Consider the following 21,693-nt stretch of genomic DNA (forward strand, 5'->3'; position numbering starts at 1 on the left):
CCAGGCTGGAGCTGGGAAGCTGAGAGATGAGGCCATGGGCAGGGGTGGAGCCAGGGTGCTGAAGGGCCAGTGCCAATCCCTGGATCCCTGCCACACAGAGAGGGGCTGAGACGCCTGGCCTCACTGGGCAGCTGGGAGACGCGAACCCCACCAGGGTTGAGGGGAGAGGGTTGAGGCGTACGTGGCCTCTTCTCCCCGACTCGCTGATGTGGGAGTGCCTCGGGAAGAGCTCTGCTGCCGATGCTGCGTGGGCCGGGGCAAGGCCTCCCCTCTCTGTGCCTCCTGGACCTCCTGGACCTCCTGGGCAAGGAGGGTGGTCCCTCGTCCACACCACCTCCTGCCCCTGAGCTGAGGGCACCCGCTTCATCTTCTTACCCAGGGGCACCCAGGCTCTCCGCATCTCTGTCCTGGGAGTGGGTGGGCTGTGTGGCCGGGGGGCTGCGAGGCCTCCGCTAAGTCTTTCGCAGTTCCCAGGTCATCCCCACGAAAGCCCTCTGGAGACGCATCCACAGGTGTGGACCCAGGTGCCCAGAGTGGGGTGAGTAGAGGGACCAGGTGCCGGTGGCGGAGACCCACACACCCCGTCCTCAGCTGGAAAGGAGCTTGCTTGGGGCAGTGCTGCAGAGAGAGATGGAGCTGCAGGGGGAGGGTGGGTGCTGGGCAGGGAGAAGGTCCCTGGGCAGAGATGTGGTGGGGCAGTCCCCAGGCTCTACGTGCATGTTGGCTGGAGAGGGGCTTCCCAGGGAAGGCAGCACCAGGCCTCTGAGGGAGGGAGGCGGGGATGGGCCTTCCCAGCCCTCAGGGACCGGGGTGTCCCTGCAGAGAGGCTGTCATGCAGGATGTCCAAGGCCCCCGTCCCGGAAGCCCCGGGGATGCTGAAGACTGGCAGGGGCTGGGCTTGCGCAGGGGCGAGGTCGACTTCGGAGGGTCTGGGAAGAAGCGAGGCAAGGTAGGGGCAGCCCCCAGGCCTCGGGTGACATCTGCCTTGCCCTGGAACCCATGAGCCTCCATTTCCTTCCCCAGAAGCTGAGTGCTAGGGTCCTCCTTACGCCTGGGGTCTGCTCCCCTGTGGCCATGTTCAGAGCCCCCAGACAGGCAGAGTTCCAGGCTGGAAGGAGTGGCTCTGGCCGGCCTCCGACCTCCCTGCAATGACCAGGACCCCTGAGGTCACCTGAGAGATCTGGAGGCACAAGGTCAAGTGCATCCAGGGCTCCACTTCTGCCCAGCGTCCTTGGCTCACAGAGGGGGATGCCAGCCCAGAGAGGGGTTAGTACTGTCCAGGTCACACAGCAGGTCAAGGGAGGACTGGCCTTGTCCCAAAAGGGGTCTTGTGGGGCCTCTCTCCTCCTGCTACCTGCCCCCAATGCCAGCACCTCCCTAGCGCCCCCTGTGTCCAGCCCTCTTGATGGCCAGAATCTCCCTAGTGCCCAGTATTCCCCTGTGTCCAGCCCCCCACGGCCCAGCAGCTCCCCAGTGCCCCGCTGTGTGCAGCACCCCCAATGCCCAGCAGCTCCCCAGTGCCCAGTGCCCCCTGTGTCCAGCCCTCCACTGCCCAGCAGCTCCCCAGTGCCTAGTGCCCCCCGTGCCCAGCCCCCTACTGCCCAGCACCTCCCCAGTGCCCCATGCCCCCTGTGCCCAGTCCCCCAATGCCCGGCACCTCCCCAGTGCCCAGTGCCCCCTGTGTCCAGCCCTCCACTGCCTAGCAGCTCCCCAGTGCCTAGTGCCCCCGTGCCCAGCCCCCCACTGCCCAGCACCTCCCCAGTGCCCCATGCCCCCTGTGCCCAGCCCCCCAATGCCCAGCACCTCCCCAGTGCCCAGTGCCCCCTGTCCAGCCCTCCACTGCCCAGCAGCTCCCCCATACCCCACTGTGTGCAGCACCACCAATGCCCAGCAGCTCCCCGTGTCCAGCCCCCACCTTGCCCGGCAGCTCCTGTGCCCCACGCCCCAAAGTCCCTGAGCCGCAGCCCCTGCCTTGCAGTTCGTGAGGGTGCCGAGCGGAGCGGCCCCGTCTGTGCTCTTTGACCTGCTGCTCGCTGAGTGGCACCTGCCGGCTCCCAACCTGGTGGTGTCCTTGGTGGGCGAGGAGCAGTCTTTTGCCATGAAGTCCTGGCTGCGGGACGTGCTGCGCAATGGGCTGGTGAAAGCGGCTCAGAGCACAGGTGAGCCCCAACCCATTTGACAGCGCTCCCACCCCGCACAGCAGCCCGGCGCCCTGGCACTTCAGCCATCGAGAAAACGTTTCCGGAAATGACTCAGCCCATCCTGTGTAGTCCCCACAGGGGCAGCGGTGCCTACCTACGGGACCAGGACCTCTCCTTAGAGCTGCCCCCTCCCCTAGCAAGGCCTGTGGGCACCTGTGGGATGTCCCTCTCCCGCTCCCCCAGGACCAGTAAACCCCAGAGCACACAGGGTGGGACCCCTGGGGAAGCAGTCGGGCCAGCCGGCTGTGGGGCAGAGTCCAATGACCGGGCTTTATTTGGAGGCAGCCTGTACTCTAGAACACCCAGGAGAAGGCCCTGAGGTTTCAGGGTCCCTCACTAAAGAAATGATTGGCAAACGCAAACAGATCTTCCAGCCAGACCTGGCCTGAGGCTTTGTAATTTGGGAAAACATCCTGGGATTCTGGCCCAGCAGAGGCAGCTGGACAGAGCTGTGTGGGCTTTGTCCCGGAGGGAGCCCAGTGGGGGGACATGAGCTCCAGGCAGGCTGAGGGTGCTGCTTCACAGGTTCTAGGCCCAGCCAGTCCCGCTGCTGAGCAGCCTTGGGTGGGTGCCTTGCCCTCTCTGGGCCTCAGCTTCCCCATCCCACCTTGAGGCATTCCCCAGCACCCACCCCTGGCTCCCAGGTCACTGGCTGCTGATGGGGCCTAGGGGTCAGGGTGTGGGGCCAGCTGGGGAAGCCCTAGGCCTTGTGGCACAGTAAGCCTGTCCTCCATCCCCACAGGAGCCTGGATCCTGACCAGCGGCCTCCGCGTGGGCCTGGCCCGGCACATCGGGCAGGCCGTGCGGGACCACTCGCTGGCCAGCACGTCCACCAAGGTACGCGTGGTTGCCATCGGCATGGCCTCGCTGGGCCGCGTCCTGCACCGCCGCATTCTGGAGGAGGCCCAGGTGCGCATCCAGCTCCCAGCACCATGGCCTCTGGGCCTGGAGGCAGGGGCTCGGAAGGGCATGGGCAGCAGTCAGAGCTCTGGGAGGACAAGACTCGGGCTGGAGGAAGAGCCAGGAGAGGGCAGAGCCAGCATGTGGCCGGCAGGTGGCAGCACCGCACAGGGACCGGCCAGTGTAGACCATGGAGCTGGCCCCGGCCTCTTCCTGTAGCAGCCCTGTCCAAGCCTGGGCAAGCAGCTTCGTCCCCCACGCTGGGGTCTGTCTAAGGCACAGCTGAGGGAGGCCCAGGCAGCCCCTGGTGGATGTCCGGACGTCAGCCCTAGAGTAGACAAGGAGGAGCTTCCGGCAGCCCGGCTGTCTCCAGGGTTCTGTCTAAAAGAACCCGCTCCCCACTGCCCCTGCCCGAGTGTCGAAGGAGGGGCGACAGAGTTTTTACTGACTGAATCTGGATGATAAACCTGCAGGAAAAACTTACAGAGATTTTTCTCGTCAAACTCTGGGGACACAGGCAGAGGATCTGGCTGTGCTCTGCAGACGCCCCGCTGGCCCAGGCGCTGTGTGGCCAGGCCTGGTTTATCCCCCAGATTCAATCAGGCCCCCGCTGTCCATCCCTCCTTCTGTCTGAGGGCTGGGGAAGCCAGGGCCCCATGGCGTGGTGTGCACGGCCTGGCAGGGAGGGTCCCGCAGCGGGACCCAGGTCAAGCTGCCTCCCGAGGGCTCAGCCTCGTCTCCCTGAATGGGCACAGGAGGATATTCCTGTCCACTACCCCGAGGATGACGGTGGAATCCAGGGCCCGCTCTGTTCGCTGGACAGCAACCTCTCCCACTTCATCCTGGTGGAGCCAGCACCTCCAGGGAAGGGCGATGGGCTGACGGAGCTGCGGCTGAGGCTGGAGAAGCACATCTCGGAGCAGAGGACGGGCTATGGGGGTGAGGCTCGCCCCAGCCACCTAAGGAAACTGCCAGTGGCCAACAGCCTTGGGACCCAGTGGGGATCCAGGGATCAGCCTGTGGGCGGGTGGGGTGACCGCCAGGGAGAGTCGGGGGTGTTTCTAGGCAGAACGCACCCAGCATGCCTGAGTACCGAGACCTGGGCCCTAGGGGCCTGGGAGGAGATGCTGTCTGGTCAGTGCGGTGGAGGGGCACAGCTGGACAGAGTAGCCCTGCTGGGGCAGTGACATTCCCACCAGTCGTGGCAGTTCTGTTTTCACTGGGCCTGGCCTTGGCCAGAGACCCTGCAGGTCTGAGAGCAAAATGAGATCTGTGAGTTGAAAGAGGGCTGCTTCCCACTGCCAGCCATGAGGCGTGCAGCCGCCAGGGGGCAGCGTCACCCGAGAAATGGACACCACTGTGGCCAGTCCACATTCAAAAGCTGGACTGAGAAAATGCTGCTGTGTAAATAATGTTCATAAACAAAGTATGTAATTATTATGACATCTATGAACAATATACAATATTTAGAAACAAAAAAATAATTCCTTGGGCGGGCCAACTGAGCAGTCTTTTTTTTTTTTGAGGCAGAGTCTCACTGTTGCCCAGGCTGGAGTGCCGTGGTGTGATCTCGGCTCACTGCAGCCTCCACCTCCCAGGTTCCAGCGATTCTCCTGCCTCAGCCTCCCGGGTAGCTGAGATTACAGGCATGTGCCACCACGCCTGCCTTTTTTTTTGTACTTTTAGTAAAGACATGGTTTCACCATGTTGGCCAGGCTGGTCTTGAACTCCTGACCTCAGGTGAGCTCCTGCCAATGCAGTCTCCAGCCCATCTTCCCACCTCATGCCTCCCAAAGTGCTGTGATTACAGGCATCAGCCATTGTGCCCACTCAACTGAGCACTGTTTAGATATGAAAACAAAGTCTCACCAAACTTTGCGGACATAGGCAGAGGGTCCAGCTCTGCTCTGCGGAAGCCCTGCTGGCCCAGGCACTGTTTGGCCAGGCCTGGTTTATCCTCCAGATTCAATCAGGAGGCACCTTTCAAAGTTAGGGGCCTGCCTGGGAGCCTGGTTCCCTGTGGGTGATTCGGAGGCGCCTCCAGCCAGTTTGCTTCCTCACAGAAGACGGGGGCGGGTCCAGGGCTCTCTGGGGGCTTCACATACGGAAGTCTCATTTCCAGCTTCTGTCTAGGTGAGAAACCTGAGGACTCCCTCCTGTGCCTCTTCAGTTCGCTGGGTGGTCAGGAGCAGCCTGCCCAGCAGAGCTCCCTCCATGGTCCAGATGCTGGCTCTGCCATGCCCAGCATGGGCGCGTGCCGTGCGGCGGTGTGGCTGCGGGGTTGGGTGCTCTGTTTCCTCCGCGTCACTTTGTATTTTAACAGCCGCAGGCTGGCTCTAGCCACAGGGTGTGCGTGCTGGGCACTGCGGGTTAGAGTTGGAGGCCTCGGCCCCCATATGGCAGGGGCTGTAATGAGCAACCTGTGCCACGTGGCCCAGACAGAGCCCACACTTTATTCAGAAGGGCCAGCTTTTGGCCAGAAAATGTGGCGGCCTGAGAGCCTGAGATCTGGGTGGTCACCCCAGGCAGAGGGTCCTTGGGCTTCACAGGCGCCCTGTCCACAGGCACTGGCAGCATCGAAATCCCGGTCCTCTGCTTGCTGGTCAATGGCGACCCCAGCACCTTGGAGGTAGGGCCCTGGCTGGGGACCCCTGGCTGGCTGGAGCCCCCTGGAGGGGTATGGTGGGTTCCCGGCACCCCTGGGACAGGGCTGGAAGAGATGGGAGCACCTCTGATACCTCATCCAGATGGCGCCGGGCTGATCTGGGGTCTGCGCTCCCCTCCCTCCCCGCCTCAGAGGATCTCCAGGGCCGTGGAGCAGGCTGCCCCATGGCTGATCCTGGCGGGCTCAGGGGGCATCGCTGACGTGATCGCTGCCCTGGTCAACCAGCCCCACCTCCTGGTGCCCAAGGTGGCTGAGAAGCAGTTTAAGGAGAAGTTCCCCAGCGAGCATTTCTCTTGGGAGGACATCGTGCGCTGGACCAAGCTGGTATGTGCTGCCCCCTCCCCTGTCCTCCCGACCCCTCCTCCGGGGGTGAGGCTGGTCCTCTGGGAGAGCTGCCTATGCAGCCTCCAGCCACCCCTCCCACCTCATGCTGCTGGGACCCCCACCCACTCTTGCTTCAGACCCACAGGGAGCAGAAGGACCCAGGCAGCCCCCTGGTCTGCGGGTGGTCCCAGGCTGGGCCTGGTGGGCGGTGGGCACACAGGCTGCAGGCTGGCACTCGCTCACCTGTGGACACTGCCTGTTCCTCCACTGATGTCAACCATGGCCTGCCCCTGCCTGATTGGGACTCTGTTCTGGCACCCAGCTGCAGAATATCGCCTCACACCCGCACCTGTTCACCGTGTATGACTTTGAGCAGGAAGGCTCCGAGGAGCTGGACACGGTCATCCTGAAGGCGCTGGTGAAAGGTGAGGGCGGGCAAGGCGGCCTCGGTGGGTGCCATCGGGAGGCTTCATGCGCGGAGCCGCTTGGGGTTTGGCAGACTGGCCAACGTTTATGGCACCACCTACCTGCCCCTTCCCAGGGAAGGCGGCGTGTGACTCGTGAAGCGCTCTGTATTTGGCAAGTTTTACGACATTTTTTTTAACCACAATTTAAAACTATACCTAAAGCTCTCAACTCCGTGGTTTTTAGTCTATTCGCAAGGTAGGGCAAGTATCACTGGTATCTAATTCTGGAAGCCTTCGTCGCCCCAGGAAGAGCCCATTCCCCTTGGCTCTCACTCCTCGTTTTTCCCCAGCCCCTGGCAGCCACCCGTCTGCTTCCTGTCTCTATAGATTTGCCGACGGGCGCTTTGTGTCCATGACTCCCGGCAGGCGGCGAGAGGGTTTCACGGTTCATCCGTGTTGCGGCCAATGCCACGCCGTGCTTCACTCCTTTTGTAAGGCAGAGTCAGGTTCCAGCCTGTGGCCAGACAGTGCTGTCTGCACCCGTTCATCCACTGATGGAAACTTTTGATTAGCATCGGATGTGCTTTTTATTGTAGACAGACTTGTGTTGAAGGGCCGGCTGCCGCCAGGCAGACACAGCCCTGGCAGGGAGGGGCGCTGCTGAGCGGGGACTGGGGACCCCTGGAGTGAGGGGCCATTCCGGGAAGGGTGTCTGGACTTCGGGTGGCTCTGGGTTTAGCAACCTCACCAGGACAAGGAGGTCAAATGAGCCTCCCCCATCACTTCAGGAACCCCCTGGCCCTTCTCACGAAGTCTCAGTTTGGTACCTGTGGCCTGAGAGGGGCACTGCAGTCTCACAGGGTCCGTGGTTGTGGAGGCTGAGGCCGGTGAGGACAGTGGTCTCCAGCAGGGGTGCCCAGGTGCTGCAGGCCTCCCTCCAGTGGCCCAGGTGACCTCACCAAGTCATGGCCAAATGCCCTTTGCCCATGGAGGAAACGTGACCCAGTGTGCTCCCCAACAATATCCATGGGAAGGTCCTGGGCCTTCAGCGCTTGGAAGTGGCCTCCAGGCCCAGGGGATCCTGTTAGCTAAGGATCCCCCCTCACAATGGGGATGCAGACCAGGGCGGCACTCCATGGCTCCTAGGGTTGGCAACAAAGTCTCTTGCCCCCTGCTGGTGCCCAGAGCTGGCACGTGTGCCCCCTCCAGTACCAGTGTGAAGTTCCCATTTCTGCGTCTCTAGGAAGCCCACCTTCGGGGCCCCGTGCCCTGGCTCTGTCAGGCCCTCAGCTCCACCCTCACTAGCTCCTGCCTGCTCTGCCCGCAGCCTGCAAGAGCCACAGCCAGGAGCCGCAGGACTACCTGGATGAGCTCAAGCTGGCAGTGGCGTGGGACCGCGTGGATATCGCCAAGAGTGAGATCTTCAATGGGGACGTGGAGTGGAAGGTGCCTCCTACCTGCCCACCGGCCTCCCGCCCTGCCCGCCCGCCTCACACCTGCCCTCCCGCCTCACACCTGCCTGCCCGCCCGCCTCACACCTGCCCTCCCGCCTCACACCTGCCTGCCCGCCCGCCTCACACCTGCCCACCCGCCTCACACCTGCCTGCCCGCCCACCTCACACCTGCCTGAACGCCCGTCTCACGCCTGCCCGCCCACCTCATGCCCTGCCAGCCCGCCTCACACCTGCATGCCCACATGCCTCACACCTGCCTGCACGCCCGTCTCATGCCTGCCAGCCCGCCTCACACCTGCCCGCCCGCCTCACGCCTGCCCGCCTGCCTCACACCTGCCCACCCGCCTCATGCCCTGGCCGCCCGCCTCACACCTGCCTGCCCGCCTCACACCTGCCTGCCCGCCTCATGCCCTGCCCGCCTGTCTCACACCTGCCCGCCCACCCGTCTCACACCTGCCCGCCCGCCCATCTCACGCCCTGCCCACCCGCCCGCCTCAGGCCCTGCCCACCCGCCTCACACCCTGCCCGCCCACCTCACACCTGCCTGCACGCCTGTCTCACGCCTGCCTGCACACATCATGCCCTGCCCGCCTGCCTCACACCTGCCTGCCCACCTGCCTCACACCTGCCTGCACACCCGTCTCACGCCTGCCAGCCCGCCTCACACCTGCCCACCCACCTCACGCCTGCCCGCCTGTCTCATGCCCTGCCCGCCCGCCTCACGCCCTGCCAGCCCGTCTCACACCTGCCCGCCCGCCCGTCTCACACCTGCCCGCCCACCCATCTCACGCCTGCCCTCCCGCCCGTCTCACGCCCTGCCCGCCCGCCCGTCTCACGCCTACCCGCCTGCCTCAGGCCCTGCCCTCCCGCCTCACGCCCTGCCCTCCCGCCTCACACCTGCCCGCCCGCCTCACACCCTGCCCACCCGCCTCACGCCTGCCTGCCCGCCCGCCTCACGCCCTGCCCGCCTGCCTCACACCTGCCTGCCCACCTGCCTCACACCTGCCTGCACACCCGTCTCACGCCTGCCAGCCCGCCTCACACCTGCCCACCCACCTCACGCCTGCCCACCTGTCTCATGCCCTGCCCGCCCGCCTCACGCCCTGCCCGCCCGTCTCACACCTGCCCGCCCGCCCGTCTCATGCCGGCCCGCCCGCCCGTCTCACGGCCTGCCCACCCGCCTCAGGCCCTGCCCACTCGCCTCACGCCCTGCCCTCCCGCCTCACGCCCTGCCCTCCTGCCTCACACCTGCCCGCCCGCCTCACGCCCTGCCCGCCTGCCTCACGCCCTGCCCGCCCGCCTCACGCCTTGCCCGCCCGCCTCACACCCTGCCTACCCACCTCACACCTGCCTGCACGCCTGTCTCATGCCTGCCTGCCCACCTCATGCCCTGCCCACCTGCCTCACACCTGCCTGCCCGCCTCATGCCCTGCCCGCCCGCCTCACACCTGCCCGCCCGCCTCACACCTGCCCGCCCGCCTCACGCCCTGCCCGCCTGTCTCACACCTGCCCGCCCACCCATCTCACGCCTGCCCTCCCGCCCGTCTCACGCCCTGCCCGCCCGCCCGTCTCACGCCTACCCGCCCGCCTCAGGCCCTGCCCTCCCGCCTCACGCCCTGCCCTCCCGCCTCACACCTGCCCGCCCGCCTCACACCCTGCCCACCCGCCTCACGCCTGCCTGCCCGCCCGCCTCACGCCCTGCCCGCCCGCCTCACGCCTGCCTGCCCGCCCGCCTTACGCCCTGCCCTCCCGCCTCACGCCCTGCCCGCCCACCTCACGCCCTGCCCTCCCGCCTCACGTCCTGCCCTCCCGCCTCACACCCTGCCCTCCCGCCTCACACCTGCCCGCCCGCCTCACATCTGCCCTCCCGCCTCACACCTGCCCGCCCGCCTCACACCTGCCCGCCCGCCTCACACCTGCCCTCCCGCCTCACACCTGCCCGCCCGCCTCACACCTGCCTGCCCACCTCACACCTGCCCTCCCGCCTCACACCCTGCCCTCCCTCCTCACACCTGCCTGCCCGCCCGCCTCACGCCCTGCCTGTCCACCTCCCGCCCTGCCCACCCACCTCATGCTCCTGGCTCAGCCTGAGCTGCCCACACTGCCTGCTCCTGCACCCTGAGGGCTGCTTGGCCAAGCCCATTCTGCCCAGCTGTCCCAAGGTCCAGGGAGAGACCAGGCCACGGCACCGCCCGGGCTTCGGCCTCGTTCACTGGCCCAGGCAGAGCTGGCTGGGTGCCGGCTGTCCCTGAAGCCCGAGGGGGCCGCAACACTCCCAGCATTTGCTTGCAACCGGCTCCTCTGTGCCTGCCCCAACTCAGGGGGCAGGCTGGGGTGCGGGAGAGCGTGAGGGTCTGGGTGACCTGGCCTCTGGCGTGGGTCCCCGTGCTCCCTGCGCTCTCCTTCCTTGGGCCCGCTCGTCCTGTCTCTGGCTCACTCTCCTGTCCCCCTTCCCTGGGGTGTCAAGTCCCGTGACCTGGAGGAGGTGATGGTGGATGCCCTGGTCAGCAACAAGCCTGAGTTCGTGCGCCTTTTTGTGGACAACGGCGCGGACGTGGCCGACTTCCTGACGTATGGGCGGCTGCAGCAGCTCTACCGCTCCGTGTCCCCCAAGAGCTTGCTGTTCGACCTGCTGCAGCGGAAGCAGGAGGAGGCCCGGCTGACCCTGGCCGGCCTCGGTGCCCAGCAGGCCCGGGAGCCACCTGCGGGGCTGCCCGCCTTCTCCCTCCACGAGGTCTCCCGGGTACTCAAGGACTTCCTGCAGGATGCCTGCCGGGGCCTCTACCAGGACAGCCGGCCAGGGGACCGCAGGAAGGCGGTGAGTGGGGCTCCGTGGGGATGGGGGCTGAGGCCGGGGCCGCAGCGGGAGGCCGACACTTGTGTCCTCCAGGAGAAGGGCCCCGCCAAGCGGCCCACGGGCCAGAAGTGGCCTCTGGACCTGAACCAGAGGAGCGAGAACCCCTGGCGGGACCTGTTCCTGTGGGCCGTGCTGCAGAACCGCCATGAGATGGCCACCTACTTCTGGGCCATGGTGAGCCGAGGCCGTGGGTCCCGCGTGGGTGCAGGTGCAGGGGAGGGGCGGCCTCCTGAGACAGGGTCTCCTAGGGCCAGGAGGGTGTGGCCGCCGCTCTGGCCGCCTGTAAAATCCTCAAAGAGATGTCACACCTGGAGACGGAGGCCGAGGTGGCCCGAGCCATGCGCGAGGCGAAATATGAGCAGCTGGCCCTCGGTGAGTGACCAGCTGGGGTCAGGCCAGCGCAGCGGCGGAGGATGTGATAGAGGGGTCAGACGGAGGGGCCTGGGCCTCACCAGGGCCGCCTGTGACCGCTTTGGGGCTCCAGGCGCCCTCAGTGGCCTCCTCTGTAGGAGAGGACAGATGGCTTTGCCTGGGATGGAGGCGGCCCCAGACCCTGAGTGTGGGACCTCTGGGCACGGGTGAGGAAGACACAGCCTCTCGCCCCGGGCATACACTGGACCTGCCTTGGGCTGAGGGACATTCAGCATGGTGGAGGCTCCCCTCATTTCCCTGGGGGAGGGAAAAAGCTGGAGAAGGGCAGAGGATCAGGAAGGGCCCCGAGCAGGCCAGGTCAGGGCAGAAGACCTGGCTGGGCTCCGGGAGGTGGACGCAGGGTGCAGCTGCAGAGCTCCGCTCTGGGCAGGGGACGGAGGATGGGGCCGGGGGCCGGGCATTGGTGTCTCGTCCTAGCACCAGGGCCTGCGGGCAGACCTCTTCTCTGAGTGCTACAGTAACAGCGAGGACCGCGCCTTCGCCCTGCTGGTGCGCCGGAACCGCTGCTGGAGCAAGACCACCTGCCTGCACCTGGCCACCGAGGCGGATGCCAAGGCCTTCTTTGCCCACGACGGTGTGCAGGTGAGTGCCAGTTGGCCTTGGGAGGGCTGCCTGGGGGTGGGGCGGGCAGGTGAGCTGGGCCCAGCTTGAGTTGACTTCCCAGGCTGCAGCTGCCCTGTCACTCCCGTCCCCAAAACGGAGGGGTGGTAGGGCTTCTGTCACTGGAAGGTGCCCACCTGGCTTCCTCCACCAGGTACACTCCCCCGCTTCTGGGCTCAGTAGAAGCACCACTTCCTCCCCTTGGTCCTTCCCAACCCCCAAGCCCAATCTTTTCCCTAGTGAAGGGCACAGCAGCTCAACCCACACCCCTGGGAGGAGCACCCAAGGACTGTGTCCCCTACCAGGATGGGGGCTCCAGGAGGGAGGGCTGGGCTGGGTGCCCCTTCAGCTCACGGGGCCCAGGACCTGGGGCAAGGCCATTTCTGGAGCAGGGCGCAGTCTGGGCAAAGGTGCAGAGGTGGAGCCAACAGTTTTGCCTTCCCCTCAGGCCTTCCTGACCAGGATCTGGTGGGGAGACATGGCTGCGGGCACGCCCATCCTGCGGTTGCTGGGAGCCTTCCTCTGCCCCGCCCTCATCTATACCAACCTCATCACCTTCAGGTGGGTCAGGTCTGCGGGATGCCCACCTGGCCAGGGCAGGCTGCAGCACGTGTGCCAGAGCTGTGGGGAGGGCCTGGGCTTTGCCAGTGCTGGTGGCAGCCTGATTCTTGCCCCCAAGTCAAGCCTCCCTGCGGGTCCCGCTCCCTGCAGCCCCTGCATCCCAGTAGGCACTTTGACGGCCGAGTGCCTGGAGCCGAGCAGGTGCCTCTGGGAGCCCCTTCTGCGGGCCCTGAGCTCTCCTGTGCTCACAGTGAGGACGCTCCCCTGAGGACTGGCCAGGAGGACCTTCAGGAGCTGGACAGCTTGGACACGGAGAAGAGCCTGCTATACGGCCTGCGCAGCCGGTGCGAGGCGGGGGCCGGCGGGGTGGCTGGGAGGCTGGACTCTGGTGGGGCCCCCGGCTGGGCGCCAGCCTCACCACTGCGGCCTTCTCTGTGGCACAGGGTGGAGGAGCTGGTGGAGGCGCCGAGGGCTCAGGGTGACCGAGGCCCACGTGCCGCCTTCCTGCTCACACGATGGCGGAAGTTCTGGGGTGCTCCCGTGACTGTGTTTCTGGGGAACGTGGTCATGTACTTCGCCTTTCTCTTCCTGTTCACCTACGTCCTGCTGGTGGACTTCAGGCCGCCCCCCCAGGGCCCCTCAGGGCCCGAGGTCACCCTCTACTTCTGGGTCTTCACACTGGTGCTGGAGGAAATCCGGCAGGTCGGTGGCCACACTAGTCTGGTCCCCTCCACTCAGCAGCTTCCGGGTGGGCAACCTAAGCTGGGTTCTGCCCTCTCGGAGTGGGGCTCCCCATCTGTAGAACAAGAACAGCATGGGGGCCTGCCCTGATCCCTGCTCCAGACTGAGCCCTGATCCCTGCTGCAGACTGAGCCCTGAGCCCTGCTCCAGACTGAGCATGACCCTGCTCTCCCTCATCAGAGTCCGAATCCTGAGCTGTATCACAGATTGAGTCCAGACACCGAATAAACTGACCCCAGACCCTGGGCACAAAGAGCCCTGGCCCCAAGTAGAAATTGACCTCAGCTTCTGTTCCCAGAGTTAGCCCTGGAATAGCTTCAATTGACTCCCAGTCCCACTGGTAGCTTGGGCCCTGGTCATAGATGGAACTCCGATCCCCCTGGCTGACTGAGCCCTGCTCCTTACAGATCAGAGCTTGTCTGGGTGGGGCTGACCCCAGCAAGGGGGCCCGGACAGCTCTCAGTGGACTGCCTGCCTCCCTCCCAGGGCTTCTTCACAGATGAGGACACGCACCTGGTGAAGAAGTTCACCCTGTACGTGGGGGACAACTGGAACAAGTGTGACATGGTGGCCATCTTCCTGTTTGTCGTGGGAGTCACCTGCAGGTCTGTGGGGCCCAAAGGCCGTGTGGCCTCAGCAGGGCTTGTGGGCAGGCTTCCAGATGAAGCCACTCAGGCTAGGCGTGGCGTTTGCACCTGTGGTCCCAGCTACTCAGGAGGCTGAAGTGGGAGGGTCACTTGGACTAGGGAAGTTGAGGCTGCAGCGAGCCATGATCACACCACTGCACTCTGGCCTGGGTGACAGAGCCAGACCCTGTCTCTTAAAAATAAATAAACAAAAGATAAAGCCACTCAGAGCCACTCAGGAGTCCTGGCCTGGCCCTGGCCCTGCCTGTAGCCGGTGTGCTGTGTGTCCCTGGGGAAGCCTCTGCCCCTCTCTGGGCCTCGCAGCTGCGTCAGCCTCCTGTCCTCCAGGATGCTGCCCTCAGCGTTTGAGGCTGGCCGCACGGTCCTTGCCATGGACTTCATGGTGTTCACGCTGCGGCTGATCCACATCTTTGCCATACACAAGCAGCTGGGCCCCAAGATCATTGTGGTGGAGCGCATGGTGAGCCCCCCGGGGGACCCTGGCCCTGAGCGGACTGCCAGCTCCCTGCCTGAGCCCCACCCGACCGGCTGCTGACACTCCTCTCTCTGCCCCTGCCCCGTGGAGATGAAGGACGTCTTCTTCTTCCTCTTCTTTCTGAGCGTGTGGCTCGTGGCCTACGGCGTGACCACACAGGCGCTGCTGCACCCTCACGACGGCCGCCTGGAGTGGATCTTCCGCCGGGTGCTCTACCGGCCCTACCTGCAGATATTCGGGCAGATCCCACTGGACGAGATTGATGGTTTGCACACAGCTGGGGCTGAGGGGGTGCTGAGGGGAGGCAGGGGCAGGGACCTAGTGCAGCCCTGTGTTCACAAGCCCTGGGCATGAGGCTCTCCAGTGGGGTCTGTTGGGGTCATGGAGACCCCAGCCTGGAGCAGATATGGGAAAAGTGTCTGGTTCCCCAGGCAGAGGCAGCTCCAGTCACAGAGCCCCAGCCTGGGGTGTTGGGATAGGAAGCAGACACAAGGAGACCCCGAGGCAGCCAGGGCTGGCGGCCTCCTGCCTGGGGAGGCTGAGCGGCAAGGCTTGCCCTGGGGCTGGTCTGTTGGGGGCAGGCACGAAGGGCAGCGTGGGCCCCAAGGCTGCCCCAGCCATCTTCTGGGGTCTGGGCCCTCCGGCTCTCCCCATGGCCCCTGGCCTCTGCCCTCCCACAGGGCCCTGTTTGGCCTAAGTGCCCTGTCAACCACTCACCCACCAAAGCCCCCACGCCTTCCTGCTGGTAAGACCCCTCCACCATGAGGCCGCTCCTAAAGGCACCCCGGTTGCTCCTGGGGACCCACTCTGTGTGTGCGTGGCCTGTCCGTGGCTGTGGGTGTCCCCAGGCTGACCCCTGTAGCTGGCTGGGGCTGGTGGAGGCTCCAGAAACTTTTCCATAAGCCAGCGCAGTGGGTCAGAGCTGCTTGGCCATGAGGGCCTCAGTGGTGATGGGTTGTGGGGAGCTCTGGGATGGGGCGGAGACCTCTGCAGGCCTCAGAGGTGGCTGGGACTCAGTGAGGAGCCCCAACCTGGGAGGTGACGCACCCCTCTGGGAAGGTGGCCCAGCAGTCAGCCAGTCCCTGGGGCCCTCCAGGGGTGCCGCAGGCTGGAGATCAGGCAGAGAAGGTGCAGGGAGCCCATCTCTCGGGCGGTGTCCAAGGGCTGGGGCTGCCCAGGCCTGACCCCGACTCTGTGGAGCGAATATTTGTTGGACCCTCGATAAATATTTGTTGACGGGATCATGGCCAGACCGGAGCAAACACAGGCCTCCGGGGACAGGCGGGGCGACGCCGTGATGGAAACCGTGACTCCCAGCGCGGCTCATTTCCGTGGGCTGTTTTCTTAGCCCCGCAGCCCCTCCTGACATGTTGGTGTTTGCTCAGCACAGGCATTCGTTTTCCAGGCCATTAGTTTAAGCAGCCCTTGCCTGCCTGCGACCCCACGTCGCCCTCAACATATGTCCTCCATCGCTGCCCCGCCGTGGGGCCCCTTGGGGCAGGAGGGGATCTAGACGGCGCCTCCAGCTGGGGCAGGGTTGGGGGCCCCCCTTTCTTGAGTGGCTGCGTCAGGGCAGGGTTGGGGTCCCCTTTCTTGAGTGACTTCAGGGCAGGGCTGGGGCCCCCTTTCTTGAGTGGCTGCGTCAGGGCAGGGCTGGGGTCCCCATTTCTTGAGTGACTTCAGGGCAGGGCTGGGGGCCCCCGTTTCTTGAGTGGCTGCATCAGGGCAGGGTTGGGGCCCCCCTTTCTTGAGTGATTTCAGGGCAGGGCTGGGCCCCCCTTTCTTGAGTGACTTCAGGGCAGGGCTGGGCCCCCCTTTCTTGAGTGGCTGTGTCAGGGCAGGTTTGGGGTCCCCTTTCTTGAGTGACTTCAGGGCAGGGCTGGGGGCCCCCCTTTCTTGAGTGACTTCAGGGCAGGGCTGGGGCCCCCCTTTCTTGAGTGGCTGCGTCAGGGCAGGGTTGGGCCCCCCTTTCTTGAGTGACTTCAGGGCAGGGCTGGGCCCCCCTTTCTTGAGTGACTTCAGGGCAGGGTTGGGGCCCCCCTTTCTTGAGTGACATCAGGGCAGGGTTGGGCCCCCCTTTCTTGAGTGACTTCAGGGCAGGGCTGGGGCCCCCTTTCTTGAGCGGCTGCATCTCTGGAGGGTCAGTCCCAGCCACTCGTATGAGGGGATAGGCCCGGCCATAGCTTCCTTTTCGATGGGAGAAGGTGGGGACACTGAGACTCCCGAGGACCTCTGCCCAGAGTGCTGCCTCAGGGAGGTGTGTGGAACTGCTGGGATCTCCGGGCCCCTATATTCTCCCTTAAGAATGTGGAGGGTGGTGCAAAGCCTGCAACAGAGCCTGGCCTGGCTGCACAGGCTCACGCAGACACACGCCAGCGTGCAGGCCGGGGAGGGAGGGGAGAGCGGAGCTCCCTTTGTTGCTGGGCAGAGTTACTCACTAACACATGCTGGGCAGAGAGGGAAACTGAGGCCCAGACGGTTCCCCCACAGCCTGTGGGTCCCCTCAGAGCCCAGGACAACCCCCTGCCTCACTCAGCACACATGCCAAGCCAGAGCTGGGGCTGAGCTGTGGTGATGAGCTTGTTCTCTGGGGCCCCAGGCCCCAGGGACAATTTAATTTCCAGCCAGGCCTGGTGGCGCCTTCCCAAATCACGGTTTGGGGGAGGGTGCAGGGGTCTCATTCCTCAGAGCTGCTTTTATCAGACAGATTTACGGCTTCACAAACAGGCTCTCCAGGCTCACCCTGGCCCGCCCCTCCAGGGTGCAGGGAGGAGAGGGGTCATGAGTCCACCCAGGAGCAGATTCATGGGCTGGAGGTGGCCAGGGCCGGCAGAGGAGGGGCGGGCCTGGGGTGAGGGCGTGGGGAGGGCTGGCGCTCACTGACTGCCAGCGCACACACAAACACTCAATAACTCACATGCGGGTCGACGCGTCACAATAACTCACTTGGGAGAAACAAGGCAGGAATTCACCCTGGGAGGGAGGACGGATCTCTGGAGCTGGGGACCCAGGCACAGAGGCAGGAATCTGGGAACAGGGAGACCCCCAGGACCCACCACAGGGCAACCTGGAGCTGGCAGGCACCAAGACACACTTGAATGTGCACGTGTGTGTGGCCAGTGTGCTCACAGGCAGACTCACACACGAGCATGTGTGCCAGGCACATCCAAACACAGGCACAGGCTCACGCAGACACACGCCAGCGTGCAGGCAGGGAGGGAGGGGAAAGCGGAGCTCCCTGTAGTATACAGAGGGGAAATGTGGCCCCGGACATCCAGCCTGGGGTCTGCTTTGGCCTCTGGCTGGGACCCTGAGCACCCCAACGCCCACTGCTGCTCCTTCCTCCTTCCTCCTGCCCTGCAGGCTGGGGTGGGGTGGGGGTCCAGGGCTGAGCCCTGTAGGGGAGAAGCAGGGGTGAGGGTCTGGCTTAAAGGGACTGGAGCAAGATCTGCCCCCTCCAGGGTGTTCCTGCCCAGGGCAAGGGAGCTCAGCCTGCAAGCTCCCAGACTCACTGCCTGAAGAATGTTCTTCAGACTTAAGTGGCCCAGTGTGGGACCTAGGCGCTCTGGGCTCACCCCATTTTGGAAAGGTGGTGGAATCAGTCCCCAGCCTGGAGGAAGGACAGATGTCAGTGCCGTGAAGGCTCTGAGGAGTCCTGTAGTGAGGATGCAATCTCCCTTCCTCTGAAGCTCTCCCCAAACTTTCAACAGCAGAGGCTTTTTTAGGGGAAGGGACGGAGGTCTTAACACATGCAACCACCAGCAGAAACCTGTGTCCTGGGGCCCCTCTGACCCCGCCTTCCATCCCTCCAGGGCTCTTGGCTCTGCCTCTGGGGCCTGTGGCCCTGGCTGACTCCAGCCCCCAATGGAAGCCCAGCAGACATGGCAGAGGTGGCCCAGGGCGGGGCTCACCACCCGTCTGCCTCTGGTTTGCTGAGATGGGGCTTTTGGTGCGAAAACCCTGTCCTGGGTGAACTGGGACAGTGGGTCACTACCCGGCACCCCGTCCCCTGGGCTTCATCCCCAGGACCAAGCTCTGTCTCAGGGCGTTTGCCTGAGGCTGCCCGGGTGGCTGCTCCTGGCCTGGTCTCCATGGCACCCTTGCCTTCCAGAAGCCCGTGTGAACTGCTCTACACACCCTCTGCTGCTAGAAGACTCGCCCTCCTGCCCCAGCCTCTATGCCAACTGGCTGGTCATCCTCCTGCTGGTCACCTTCCTGCTGGTCACCAATGTGCTGCTCATGAACCTGCTCATTGCCATGTTCAGGTGACTCTGCCCCAGCCCCTGGAAGATAGGACCCTGAGGTGGAGGGAGCAGAGGGTCATTCCCCGACACTCGCTCCTTTGCAGCCCGCCTGGTGCTCCACAGAGACTGGGGCTTGGTGCCCCAGGGCAGATAGGAGGCGGCACAGCCTGGACTTCGGGGCCTTTCCTGCCCAAGGCCATGAACTCTGTGGGACGCCCTCCTGGTCCCAGGAAGCAGGGCCTGGGTCTTTGGGGAACCGGTGCCGTGTTGAGAGCTCTGGGCTTGTCCGGGAGAGCAGAGTGGGCAGGGAAGACCCCAGAAGAGTGGAGCCCTTCAGACACACCCCAGAGGCAACGCAGAAGCAGTGCTGGGCCTCGGTTTCAAAAAGGGCTTCCGGGTGTGGGGGGACACGCCTCCGGGTGGGCGTGAGGAGCCGGCAGGTGAGGGTCTGGCCGTGTCCCCGCAGCTACACGTTCCAGGTGGTGCAGGGCAACGCGGACATGTTCTGGAAGTTCCAGCGCTACAACCTGATCGTGGAGTACCACGAGCGCCCCGCCCTGGCTCCGCCCTTCATCCTGCTCAGCCACCTGAGCCTGGCACTGCGCAGGGTCTTCAAGAAGGAGGCCGAGCACAAGCGGGAGCACCTGGGTGAGGCCGAGGCGCGGGTCCCGGGGCGGGCCATGCCCCGAGGCAGGTCGGGAGAGACCGGGTGCCTCCTCAGCCCCGTGGGCCCTCGGCTGGGCTCTGTGTAGGCTGGCACAGTCGAGCCCCTCCCCCGGCAGCTTGGCTGTCCCTGCACGGGGCCGTCCTTGCCCTCCATCCCCTGGCTGGGTCCCACTCCTTCCGCCTGGCCTACCTCGCCTGGGGACAGGCCCGGGCTCTGCCACGGGGGCCCACGTGCTCTGGTAATGCCGGCTGCTGCCCTGGCTTTCCCAGAGAGAGACCTGCCAGACCCCATGGACCAGAAGGTGGTCACCTGGGAGACCGTCCAGAAGGAGAACTTTCTGAGCAAAATGGAGAAGCGGAGGAGGGACAGCGAGGCGGAGGTGCTGCGGAAAACTGCCCACAGGTGCGGGTCCTGTCCTGATCACTGGTGGGTGTCGGCCTTTAATCAGGGATGTGCCGTTGGTGTCAGTGATGGAGGATCTAAGCTGGGGAACTGAGGCTGAAGCGGGAGGGGCAGGGCCTTGGCCTAGCTCCCCAGCCTGACCCGTGGAGGGCCCTGCTAGGAACCGGCCAGGCTGAAAGGGAGCGTGCACAGTGAGCGTGACGGCTGCCCTGCTGTGGTCTCAGGAGTGGAACTGCCCACCCCTGGCTTCCCTCCAGCCGTGGCTCCAGGGGCCTGTTCCCGACCACCTGCCCTGCCCCGTTTAGCTGGGTGGTGTGCCCAGGCAGGGATGGCACCCCAGCCCTACCGGGAAGGCACAGGGCGCTCCGCACCTGCGCCGGGAACACTCACCAGATCTGGGCATGAAGGGGGAAGGGAAGGGCCAGGGCACCCTGGACCCGGGCACACAGGGAGGCCTGGGGGATGGGGAGCCCCCCACCGAGCGGCGAAGTCATCCACAGCCTGCCCGCCTGCTCCTGCTGCAGAGTGGACTTCGTCGCCAAGTACCTCGGGGGGCTGAGAGAGCAAGAAAGGCGCATCAAGCGTCTGGAGTCACAGGCAAGCAAGCCCAGGAGCTCCTCTCCGAGGGGAGGCGGGTGGCTGTGTGGGGCTACCGGGACCTGTCCACAGCCCTGGCCATTCACAGAGACGAGCAGCCCGGAGCCAGGACAGGAGCACCACCGTGGGCAGGGAGGGTCCTGGGGGAGATGGTCCGTTCCCACCTGAGCCGGCTCCCACCCCGACACTTGAGAGGCCACAGCCTTAAACGAGGGGTCTCACTTTAAGACCCCTGACCTTTCACTCTACACTCCTCTTGGGAGCCTCACCAACCCCTGCCTTTGAGCGGCAGCTCCTGGAGGGAGGAGTCATGGGGCAACGGAGGCCCTGGCAGGAGCAGGGGGAGGCTGCCTGTCCCCTGCTGTCCTGAGAGCCCTGGAGCTTCCCAACACATCTCCCTCCTCCAGATCAACTACTGCTCAGTGCTCCTGTCCTCCGTGGCAGACACGCTGGCCCAAGGCAGCGCCTCCTGGAGTAAGCCTGTGTGGGGAGCATGGGATGAGGGTGGGCATGGCACCCACCCTGCAGGGGCTGGTGGCAGCAGGTGGGGGACTGTGGGCTGTGCTGTGGGCTGTGCTGTGTGCCCTTCCTTCCCTGCCTGGCCTGAGAGTCTCCAATGGCCTTGGCTGGACACGGTACTTCAGGGCAGCGCCCTCTGATGGAGCTCCCTGGGGAGCTCCAGGGCAGAATGTGGCTCAGACTCCTGAGGCTCTGCCTGGCATGTGCCCTTCTGGGCTGTTCCGCCCAGCAGGTGAGGCCCCTCGGCCCCACGGGGGCTGCTTCCCCAGTTCTAAGAGTGCAGGCAGAGGCCTGGTTGGCCCTAGGCTGCCCACCTTTCCCGGGCTGGCCTGTCGGGACTCATTCCGAGGGCCCCGGCGTCCTGGCCCTTGCCTCCCAGCCAGCCACCTCTCCCCTTCCTGGGGCTGCCCTGCTGGCTCCCACTGCTCAGGGGGGCCTTCCTTTCCAACAGGCTCTCGGCACTATGGTGGGGGAGGCCGGCTGGTGGCTGCTGACCGGGATCACCCCAGGGCTGGCCAGCCTCCTTCAGACACTTGAGTTACCTGGCCTGCCACCTGAGGGGCCACCTGTCGTCAGCTGGCCACCCTGGGCCTTGTGCACTGACCTTTGCCCACCTCCAGTGGAAACCCCAGGGAGCAGCAGCCCCCCAGCAGGCAATGCCTCCACCCCCACCCCAGTGCCTCACCACAGACCCTCACGCACAGGAACCACTCCTTGGCCCTCCTGTTCTCCCCAGAGGCACAGCAGTGTCATGGGGCCGCCTCCTCTGACAGGCAGAACTCCCCGGGCAGAAAACATGTGCCCTGCCATGTCGCTACCTGGAAACTGACCAGCCTGCACCAGGGAAAAGCCAGCCCTGCAGCATGACAGGGTGCAGCCCCTTCCAGATGGCCAGCTGCTCTTGGGCCTGCACCCACCCCTGCCCTCACTTGTGTTGCCTGCTAAGAGACTCATCTTTGTTTGAAACACCAGTGGTTAGAATTTCTGCCACTTAAGACCC

The 21,693-nt window shown here is 65.0% G+C and overlaps 1 protein-coding gene across 1 annotated transcript; it reads left to right on the top strand.

Annotated features, from left to right (window-relative positions):
- Positions 1-832: 832 nt before the first annotated feature.
- TRPM5 (transient receptor potential cation channel subfamily M member 5) lies at positions 833-21,230 on the top strand. The gene is made up of 24 exons (XM_064370259.1): positions 833-949; positions 1,979-2,159; positions 2,944-3,110; positions 3,857-4,040; positions 5,666-5,730; positions 5,899-6,090; positions 6,413-6,515; positions 7,825-7,943; positions 10,419-10,769; positions 10,842-10,982; positions 11,057-11,180; positions 11,677-11,822; positions 12,289-12,401; positions 12,653-12,745; positions 12,845-13,103; positions 13,629-13,747; positions 14,117-14,249; positions 14,355-14,529; positions 18,376-18,529; positions 18,975-19,156; positions 19,445-19,577; positions 20,102-20,174; positions 20,582-20,636; positions 21,124-21,230. The coding sequence occupies exons 1-24, from the start codon at positions 833-835 to the stop codon at positions 21,228-21,230; spliced, it is 3,486 nt and encodes a 1,161-aa protein (XP_064226329.1).
- The last annotated feature ends 463 nt before the right edge of the window (positions 21,231-21,693 follow it).

Source organism: Aotus nancymaae, unplaced genomic scaffold (genome assembly GCF_030222135.1).
Source record: "Aotus nancymaae isolate 86718 unplaced genomic scaffold, 86718_ANA_hifiasm-v0.15.2.pri h1tg000106l, whole genome shotgun sequence".
NCBI lineage: Eukaryota > Metazoa > Chordata > Mammalia > Primates > Aotidae > Aotus > Aotus nancymaae.